Source organism: Magnolia sinica, chromosome 4 (genome assembly GCF_029962835.1).
Source record: "Magnolia sinica isolate HGM2019 chromosome 4, MsV1, whole genome shotgun sequence".
NCBI classification, from domain to species: Eukaryota; Viridiplantae; Streptophyta; class Magnoliopsida; order Magnoliales; family Magnoliaceae; genus Magnolia; species Magnolia sinica.
The window spans coordinates 1,616,584-1,627,618 of record NC_080576.1 but is presented as its reverse complement, the minus strand read 5'-3'; the positions used below and the strand labels follow the sequence as shown (position 1 = coordinate 1,627,618).

General features: G+C 39.9%; 1 protein-coding gene across 3 annotated transcripts; it reads right to left on the bottom strand.

Annotated features, from left to right (window-relative positions):
- Nucleotides 1-1,138: 1,138 nt before the first annotated feature.
- On the bottom strand, nt 1,139-10,746 carry LOC131242102 (uncharacterized). 3 transcript variants are annotated; one of them, XM_058240506.1, is made up of 6 exons: nt 10,503-10,746; nt 10,225-10,418; nt 8,486-10,122; nt 6,678-7,091; nt 2,742-2,971; nt 1,139-1,490 (listed from the first exon to the last, which is right to left on the bottom strand). In XM_058240506.1, exons 2-6 carry the CDS (start codon nt 10,392-10,394, stop codon nt 1,239-1,241), a joined length of 2,703 nt encoding a protein of 900 aa, XP_058096489.1. In that variant the 5' UTR covers nt 10,395-10,418; nt 10,503-10,746; the 3' UTR covers nt 1,139-1,238. The 3 variants fall into 3 exon arrangements, with proteins under 3 accessions (XP_058096489.1, XP_058096490.1, XP_058096488.1); XM_058240507.1 differs by having other exon boundaries at nt 10,579-10,738; XM_058240505.1 differs by having other exon boundaries at nt 10,225-10,746.
- Between the last annotated feature and the right edge of the window lie 289 nt (nt 10,747-11,035).

The following is an 11,035-nucleotide window of genomic DNA, read 5'->3' as shown; positions in this document are numbered from 1 at the left end:
GCTTGTTTCCGACCCAGCCCAAAAATTATTTAAATCCCTTCCCACAACAAATGCTCCTAATCCATCCTTTTGATCATGTGGGCCATAGATGATAAATAGATAGAAATTTATGGAGCCCTTTGGATTAAGCAAAACTATGTTGCCAATTGCAACAGGGAGTTGGTACTAATTGCGCTATCATAAGCTATCTATTACAATTAGTTGTTTTGTTCTTTATTTGTCAAACACTCTAAAAACTAAAGTAAGGATCAGTCATGTGACATATGGCAAGCTTAACATAGATGGTGGCACCCTGATCCATGATTATAGACATGCCATATTGAGCACATGAAGATTGATTGTGGTACACCTGCAAATGTGGGTGTTTAAACTTGTATGGTTACACACGTGGCACATTCAGAACACGTGGCTTGCATCGAACTAGGGCTAGTAGGTCTATCATTTTAGAAATGCAACAAATCTCACTTAAGTATCACATGTTAGGGTTAACCATCTTCAGTTTCATAAGCTTTCGTACAAAAGTAAAGTGGACAAACTATAAATAAGTACTTTGTATTAAAATAATTTATTCTAACATTAATTTACTTGAAAACAAATAATCTATAAATTAAAAAAAAAAAAAAAAAAAAAAGCTAGAATCCATATGCATACACGAAGTATGCCTTAGTCAAATAGGATAAATGTATGCATGAAGTCAAATCAGGTGAGGCCAAAATTACCTAAAGCCAAACCTGTCCTGGAAATTGATAGGGCCATACATGCCAACCCCAAGCCCTGCCCGCATGGTAAGTTAATAGGCCAAGCCTGGTCTAAAGCTAGGTTGGACTTGCTGAGCCGCCCTGCCAGTTGACATCTATAGCCATCATCAATTCATAATTATTACAATAATAATCCAACACATGAACTAAACCAGGTTGATTAGCAGTAGAGCTCCGTTGCCACAGCCCTTAAACCACTGCTCCCTGGACCAAGGTACTCCCTTAATCACTGTCCTTACTAATATGAAAATTAAGAGCCCTGGATATATATATATATATATATCTATATATATATATATATATATATATATATATATATAGCAACGGTCGAGAGTAGTCCCTTGTAATAGAGGCTGGCCCCTCAAACTAGGCAAGCAAACTGAGGAAGAGATCTACATAAATAACCAAATTACAGTGCTCTCTCTCTCTCTATACAAGGGGATGTGACTACAGGTGAAGGACATGCAAGAGTGTTTGATTTCAACAAGGAAACAATAAAAACGAGGGCTCTCTACAAAGCTTTCTACTCTTAAAAGTAATCATACTCAATTTTTTGTCACACCATAGTAGCTGATCATTTGTTATTCTTGACATTCTCAGTACCCTTGATACTAATGTCAAGTCTACCTTTGAGAAGAAGAGGGTATCATCTGAACAATCTCCTTTTGGCTTCTGGAACTTCTTAACTATGCAGTTTCCACTTCTCTGTATGTCTTTCAGTTTCTTCTCCTTCTGCAATGCAAGACAATTAAATGATGGTTTCAAAGTGTTTCAACAACATAAAAACAAAAAGGAGCCTAAGCACTATTTTCTCTATTGAAGTTCAATTCGTAGTTTCACGTAAATGTAGGAAAAAAGTATGAGATATGCTGATCTGGCACGCAGCATTAAGGTGGGCCATCTAGAGACCACATGTGCCCATGTGGCACACTTGTGAGGTTCCAAGCACTACATTGTGTAGGTCCCACTTTATAAATGCCCTCGTCCAAAATTTTAGTGATTCGCTCATTGCATGGGACAGAATATTTGTAGATTTTATTCAGTCATCCATTTGTTTTGGGAACCTATTAACAGGTCTGATTTTTGGGCTAGGACTGCTGCAGAACGTGATTCATGAGGTACATGCACACACACATGTAGGGTTACAGAACATCATAAAAATCTATTTAAATCTTGGGATGAATACTTGACAGGAGAAATGATCACCTACAACCCGTTACATGTAGCCCCAATCTAAAGTTATATCCTCTCTTTGACCCTTCAAAATATTGGAATAACTGTTTGGCTTGGTGGAAAGGAAAGATGGTTATTCCCACCTCCTTTCATTTGCTTGTGATTTTTTATTTTATTTTTGTTTTTTGGGCACTTGAAGATGGAGAATGACACATCTGGCACATATGCAGTACTTGAAAATGTAAAACTTTCTTCCTGTCCTTTTCCTTGAAAATAACAGTATCTTTCCTTTCCTTGCATCCAAACAGCCCATGGAAAATGCTAGTAAAAAATGGGTATAACTTAAGGTTTTAAATTTTAAGATTCAGCAGTCTCCTGTTACTTGCCTCACTCTGGTCTGACTCGGTCAGACCTGATTGGTACGACACCAGTCAGAATTATAATAGGGGGCGACTTAGCCTGACTCAACTGAGTCACCCCAACTCAAACGAGTCATGACTCAACTTCGTATTAAATGAGTCAATCTGAGGGATTAAGTTTTAAAACCATGGCCTCACGTTAATATCAACCGTACTTGTGGGGGACCAGCTGTTGGAAGCCAGCCACCAAGAGCCTCCTTGTGCTCTAGGTGAGATGCATCTAGTCACATTATTCAGGCTATGAAAAGGACTTGAAATATGTTAATAGTATAGGATACATATGTACAGCTGTACATGTACCACTGTACATATGTATCCCATGCTTTTAGAAAAATAAATATTAAAAAAGAAGAAGAAGAAGAAGAAGAAGAACAATAACAACAAAGCTAACCTTTTGAAGATCTGCTTGGATGTTGGCCAAGAGCTGTGGGTCTGAAGGGTCTTGAACCTCTGCTTGAGAGCTCAACAACCCCTTCAAAATGACATGAGCTTCATCTCTGTCAGCCTTGATGAATTCCCAAAAAATCCTCATCGATTCTTCCATTATCTCCCCCAGCATTCTGCCTGTAACCGCATCGTTTCCTCCGCTTCTATTCACCATTTTCTCCTTCGAACAGTCCTCTGCAATGCAAGAAGACTTAGTACAATTTTATAAATAAGACAGGTAATGATCACACACTGAAAGGGAAGAAATGGAGATGAATGTAAACGGTAAAATTCACGCTGGATGGAAGAAATGGAGATGTGCCTCTAAAATTTTATATGATTGTCGTGTAGCATTCAAACTAAAAGATTTTTTTTTTTTTTTTTTAAATTTATTATATATATATATATATATATATATATATATATATATATATATATATATATATATATATATATATATATATATATGTATTATTTTTTTTTAACACAATACAAAGCCAACTATGCTTTAGATAAAATGGGTGTAGGTGAAGTGGGGCCAGTAAGATGGATGAGTGCCAAGATGAAGAAGAATAGAATTAGAAATAAAAGCATTCGAAAGAATTTATAAGTTGCACCAATTGATAATAAGACAAGAAAAAAACAACTCAGATGGGTTAGTCATGTGTAACAGATATCAAGAACTTCAGGTGAGGAGAGAGTACAAGTTGAAGGTATTAAAATGGTAAGAAGAAGGCCGATGTAGTAAGGAAAGACACAGGTTCTCTTCACAGGTGTTGGCGCCCACCTGTGACGTGCATGCGGAATCCAAACCCTGCATCTGGTGCGCTTCCTCATGCACATCACGCCTAAGACCTGTATATATTCACGTGGTGTGGCCCACCTGAGTTTTGTAATAGTTGGAGTTTTAATGTGTCCCTTCTTCCTAGTGGGGTAGACCTGATGACGAGCTTGAATAGCATATACACAACATGTGGGTCCCACATTCCATCAGGAGGTTTCTAGTGTGGGTGTTACCTTTGTTCCCTTTCTTGTGGCCCACCTGGATTCTGTATGGGGCTGGATTTGGTATGCAGGCTAACATAGGGGGTGCATTTACGGATAGGTTGGATGTCACTCAAACATCACACGTTGTGAAACCCACACAATTCAAATGCATGGTAATTATTATTGGTTGCAACCATCGTGTTATGTATCGCACCTTTGGGATACAGATATGTATCGGTTATTGCATGGGATATATCGGTTGTATCGCGTGATATATCATTGTTGTTGGAAACATGGCGAAATTGGTTGATTTTTTCAATGAAACTTAAGTGATTGTTAAAAAAACACATCAACACGTACTTTTAAATCTAAACATTATAAAACTAAGTGCACATAGTAGATTTTCTTTGTATGGGGTCCTAATTTATACGTTATCTAATTGAATTGATGCAAGCATATTTAAAGTTCATTCATTTAATTTATAAATATAAGAAAACGCATGGAAACATAACCGATGCATTCAAAAGCAAAAGAAGAATCACTAAATTAGGTTACATACATGTTTCATTTTATGTTTGCACACAAGGATTGCAATCGATTTGCAAGCAAATGGAGAATTTTAATTTTTTCAACTTTCCACAACTCGTTCTATATCCTCCAAATCTCAAAATTGAAGCTTCCAATCCATATTTTTTCATACAAAACATGAAAAATCATGTATTTGTAATAATTTGACGCCGATTTAACATGATTTATAGAAAAAAAATAAAAATGAAAATGCTCCCCAAATAAAATATGTGACATATATTGTACTACATGTGAGTTTCGTATCGCACAGGTAGGATACAAGATATATCATGGGATATATCAGCCAATATCGTCCATATTTAAAACATTAGTTACAACATATGTGATCATTTTCCCGTATACACCTGTATTTCAACTAAAACTTTGCTAAACACACGCTTTGTGAATCAGCTAACGCCAACACATACGCCAGCGTGGGAGACAGGTCCAATATCCGTGCCATCCATCAGAAGGATAACGCTATGTAGATTCCCTATCCCAAGAATCAGGTGGGTGCAATAGTTGGGTGGACCACAATTAACATATATGGATGTGAAAATTTCAGCCCAACTGTTCTAACCTATCAAATTATTTATAATATCATGGCTCACCTACTGAATGGGCCAACTGTCTTTGGGCATTAACATCTACTTAGTGAGGTCCACTTGATGGATGGCTTGGATGTTTCACTTATCTACCATGTCGCCATATGTGGTGGCATGTGCAATGGCTGATTTGCACACGCGTGTGGGCTCAGCAAAGCGCCTTGATCTAACTTCAGATTACCCTGCAGACGGTCGTGATATTTAAAACACAAAAATCAAAATAAAATGCAAATTAAGCAAAATTAGTGCAATTTTTGAATGAACCATGCCTCTGTTTTTTCCTCTAAATGTCTATAATATTAAAAAGGGTGGGCCACACCACACTTACCAAAACCTAGCAAGTCCACGTGGCATCCAAAGTGTGGTCCCACCAATTAGATCATCAGAAAGAATAGTCAGGCCAGTCGAGTATTAAGTCAAACATGTACGTGTACAAAATCAGTTGACGGTGTAAAGAAAGAGGACTGATCACCTACCGCCAATCATATGGTGTAGCCCGTTTTTGATATGCATCTGAATTTTGGTTTTCCAGTTTTCCCAATAGAATTATGGTAAGGTAAGAACAGTTGGTGGGCCAAGTAAGTCTGTGACCGATATAGATGATCAGTTCCCACTAAAAAATAGCCACAAGTTTCTTAGACGATCCATTTATTTGGTATAAGCCCAGCCTGACCTTTTGCACGGATAAGATTTCCCACCTCATACACAAATTAGTGTCCACCCGCACGTTTGGCCTCATGCACGTGTAAGGAGAACAAATGATGTAAAAACCAGCAGTTGGAAAATAGGTCGACGTGCGTGCTATCTGAATGGACTGTACTTGTATTTTTATTATTTATCATGAATGATGGGATGGAGCTGATTTTTACAAAAGGTGGTCCTGACGGTGAGGATGAACGTATTGGAAGGGTTGGACATGACGTGTTGGAAGTTGGGCAATGGTCCAATCAATTGGACAAACGGACCTTGTCAAGGTTAAAAGGACATTCATAAGAAAAAGACGAAGATAGCAGCGAAATCTCACATTAAGACATCGAATCGCCTACACCAGTTTTTGATAAGATTTTGGTACTCTGTTTTTGTTTTTTTAAGTTGGTAAGGAAGGCCGAATGACTCAATCCACATTGAAATATAACAGCCGATCCACGCGTGATACTGTCGCTAGGTTGAATAAAAAAGTAAAATGCAGATGAAACCTCTCATTCATTGGACAGCTTTATTATTTTAGTTAGGTTGAAGTGAGAGTGAGCATCTCAAATTCTACACACGTGTGCTACGTCGGCACCCGTGGACTGTCGAATCTGGCGATTGAATATGTGGGCCTTGGATGAGAACTGGGGCCCAGCTAACCCCATCAAAAGAGCGAAAAGTCACCAAACCATGACAAAAAGGCTCAGCAAAATCATGTGATTCTTTCGGATATGGAGACCATACCTCAAATGGAGGGTGCGAATTGTCACGCATTGACGTGGAAAGGTCCATGACAAGAAAAGAAAGGGATTAGCCGAAGATGTGGACCGCTGAACAAAATGTGGGTCCCACGATGGATGTAGCATGTCCCGAAAATCAAACTAATACGAGCACTTCACTTTCGACCCTCCATTAGACATCTAATAGGATGGCTGGGATAATTCGATCAGCGTGATTTTGAGGACATGGTCCATTCACGGTCGATCTGCTGTTTGAACGGTGTAGATTATCTTAAATGCATGACACGTGTGAGATGGATTGATCACGCGTACCTTTGATGGGTGGGACCTGGAGAAGGTTGCGGAGGACGCATCGGCTTTTGACGTAGTGTTGGACCCTGGGCCCCTGGAACGCCTCGTTTTCCACAAATCTCTGCAAGAGCACCTGAAACTGCTGGAACTCTCCGGCCACCTGATTATATTGACGGTATCCGTGTGTGTCAGATTCCGGCAGGTCCCGTGACCTCACGTACTGCCAGTGGAGGAGTTCCCATGAGAGGCATGCTTGGCCCACGTAGACCGTCTCCAAGTCGCTCTGGAGATCTTTGATGAATTTCGACGACGGGTCGTCGTCAGGTTTCCGGGACCAACGTGTCCGGAGATTCTGGGAGAGGAGAGAGGTGATGGCCGGGATGGAGGTTTTCCGGCAGGCGATGGACTGAAGGGGGTCCTTGAGCTGGAGGAAGCCTGAGAAATGATCGGGCGAATAGACGTTAGACAAATGGTGGGGGAATTACTCGGGAAGAGTGAAGTAATGGTACGGCGATAAATTCGAGGGCGATTCCCATAAATACCAATGGACCATATGACGTTTTCAGTTCTCACAAGTGGGCCTATGGTTCAGTGATCCGGACCATTGCTGTGTTGGGTCCCATTCTGGATTGACCGCTGGCATACAAATATCCTAAAATAAATTATCACACGCCTAGTTACATTTTCCATCTGAATTTGAACGGTTGATGTGTTTCTAATATTCAACTGTCCAGTTCAGACCTCAAATTGAAGGGATAGTATCGTCCCATTGATGAGATTTTCATGTTATGGTCCATCAACAATGGAGTGTATTATACCAATGGTCTGGATTATCGAACCATGGTGAACTTTAAAATAATAAAAAATCCCACATATCGTGTAAAGACTGGGATGAAGGATCCTATAGTTTCTCCGAAAGAATCGAAGCGTCGACCTTTTGCATTTTCCCGAGGCTTGGACCGGAATCTCTATGCCCTTTACAGCGTTCTTACATGGTGGTGACTCACACATTACATACACAGCAATATGCAGACAATCTAGACCGTCCGAATCATGGAACCCAATCTGGATCGAGTTAATTCCGAATACCATGCTTACTGAAATCCAATCGACCGCCACCAAAGAGAATGGTCCAATTTTAATGCTTGATATCGGTGGTTTAGCATTATTCAATTAGTCCGATTTTCGGGCTATGCTGCATCCACATAGATATTTCCATGTAACGGACGTCTTTACGACGTAACACGCTTGCCAAGTTCATCGCAAATGGGTCACTACCACCTAAGAAATGGTCAAAGAAGAACAGTAACGGAATATTTCTTAGGAAGAAAGAAAAAAAAATAGTGCTCTGGAAGAGTGTGATGGGTGATACACTGGCAGTTATAATTTACTTAGAAATCGGATACAGGGTATACAAGTAAACAAAAATTAAGCTTATTGGGTTATCTGATTACCGTCTTGATAGACGTTTATTGGACGGTTGACAATAAAAAATTCCAGTGGCCCTATTTCAACAAGTAAGTTTTCACCAATCAGAGGTTAGAATTGCTCAACGAATCTGATTTTAGGTCTGTGACTAAAAGGAGTCGTTTCCACAATTTAGCCGGCTTTTTATTTCTAAGTGACTGCGTATCAGAATTCATATTCCGCTAGAGTATAAAATAATTCCCTGGAGTCACACTCACAGGTACACGGTCAAGGGAATTTTGGATTTACCAACTACCAAGATTGCTTAATTAAAGTTAAACTACGCCTCATGCGTAATTTAAGATGGATGGAAGACTCGCTAACTAAAAATGAGTTAACTCAGTGGAGGAGCTTCAACTCACCGATTGCATACATCTTCTGATAATTCAAGATGTCGAGCTTTCTCATCCTCTCTCTGTAGCTCTTGTGGAGTTTCTGTAGCTCGTCGACCGGATCTTCATGCAGGAACTTCTCTTCGATCTTCCATGGCTTCAGGTCCTCGATCGACTTAGGGCTCTCTGATTCTTCGAAGATCGTCGGAAGCCCTGTCGCTTTCACTTTCTTCAGCTCCATCCGCAGTTGTTCTATCAGATCCTGGTGTTCCCAAAGAGACTCCAAATCGTTCTCGTCGTCGGAATCATAACTCGACCGATTCGGCAAATGGGTTGTCTCGGATTTCTGTAATTCATCAGTAGGTTCTGTTTCTTTGCCATCCAAGTATCTAAATTCGCGCTCGCGGGAATCATGCTCGGACAGGAGATCTTCTGATCGCTTTGAGTTGTTCATTTGATGCTGAATAGATAAAAATCCATTGTCGAAATCAATGAATTCTACTTCAGGAATTCGCGAGTCTGGAGAATACACTTCCTTTGATTCCTCTACCTCCTCCATCAATTCCTCATCTTCTTCATCAAAGTCTTCTGAATCGGCTTCTTGCTTGCTGAAGTCTTTCTCAGATAGAAAGTCATCGAGTAGCTTCGAACCGTCGATTTGATGCATAACAGAAGAAGGCCCATCGCTAAAATCCGCTGATACTGTACTGGAAATACATGGAGACGTATAAGAATCGATCTGATCACCAGCAGAAGAAGACCCATCTTTGAAATCAATGGATTCCACGTCCAAAGTCCACGAATCCTGCAAATCCGTCGCTGCTGATTTCTGTGTGGTCTCTGGTTCAAACTCCTCAAATTCACAGAAATCTCTTGAAGACAAAAATCTGTAGCTGTTTTTATTCTCGACAGAAAATCCTTCATCACCCTTCCCGGAATCAAACTCAACTTCATCAGATACTGTATTAATTTCGAAACCAATGAACATTTCCTTTGATTTCTCAGACTCCTCTTCTCGGCTGAATATATCAGAATATGAGATGTCGAGTACTTCTCCATGAACTTCTTCCTTTTCTGAATCAAACTCAACTTTATCAGATACTGTATTAATTTCGAAACCAGTGAACATTTCCTTCGATTTCTCAGACTCCTCTTCTGGCCTGAATATATCAGAATATGAGAGGTCGAGTAGTTCTCCATGAACTTCTTCCTTTCCTGAATTGAATTGCTGAAAATCCTTCTCTGACAAGATCTCGTCTTCCAATTCAATCTTAGGTGTACCTTTAATGCCGGCGCTATCACCTCCGACATACGATTCTTCAATGCTAAAGTTCACAACTTCTGGTTCTTCTACGAAGCTGATAGAATCTTTTTCAGGCAGAAAGCAGTACTTATGGATGTTCGCAGCCAATGCGATCTCATCGCCACCAGACTCACCTTCTGATTCTTCGAGGCTTCTTCCAATATCTTCCGAGCCCTGAGGCTGGAACTTGAAGCTGGAACGTGAAGGCTCCTTGTCGCCGAAACCATCATACTCGGAGTCCTCGAAATCAATTACTTCAGGTAACGATTCGGAATGACCCGAATCATCTGCAGCAGAAAAAAACTCATCTCCCTTTACAAAATTCTCCAATTCTTCCTTCTGAGAACCGTTTTCTAACCCAAATCTGCGAAAGAAGAACGACAAGATCACAAGCAGAAAACAAATTAGAATTAGAAAAACCCATTCATCAGTGGATGAATTGAATCAACCTTCGAATTCGTATTACCTGAAAAGATGTCTGGTTAAGAATCGGAACGCATAAAACAGACAACTGCTGATAAAAACCCAGCAAGAGCTTACAAACAGAACCATTCTGCGGTAAACACACCCATCGTCGGATCCTCCACTCATCAAATCCAAATGGGTATTGAAGGGAGAGTTCTTTTGGATACTCATCGATTCAATCCACCCAACCTTCTTCTACTTTCAAGAAAAGATGAAAGATCAGTTCATGAAGTTGCTATTTCTTCCATGGATTTTTCCTGAAAGAAATGGGCTTTGTACCTATTAAGATAGCTTGTGAGAGGAGGAAATTGAGGAATTGGGAAGAAATTCAAGTGCAGGGAGGTTGAAATCTGACCTAATTAGCGAGATTGGTGGGTGATTAAGCTATGGTTAAGGAGAGAAAAGAACATACGAGCGACTTGGCTCTTCTTTGATTTTTTTTTTTTTTTTTTGTGTGCTTGGAAATCTGAGGTCTGTTATTGCTGTCAGCTTATCTCGCTGTTGTGGGAAGTCATTTCTTTTTGGAGAGTTATTTGATACTCTGGCAGCTCTTGATACGCAGGCATACGCAAATTTTTATATGTGGCTTACATTAAGTCCAATTTAAGAGATTAATTTGTGGAACCCACTGTCGGTAAGTCACTATATCATAAATATAATGGAGACTCCACAATCCTAACCTCTGATTCGTGGAGATTTTTGTTGAAATAAGAATGTTGGATAATTTTGATTTTTAACCGTCGCATAAATGTGTACAGTTCCGATAGACAGATAATCCAACCGACATGGTTTTGGTTAATGATACATCTGAA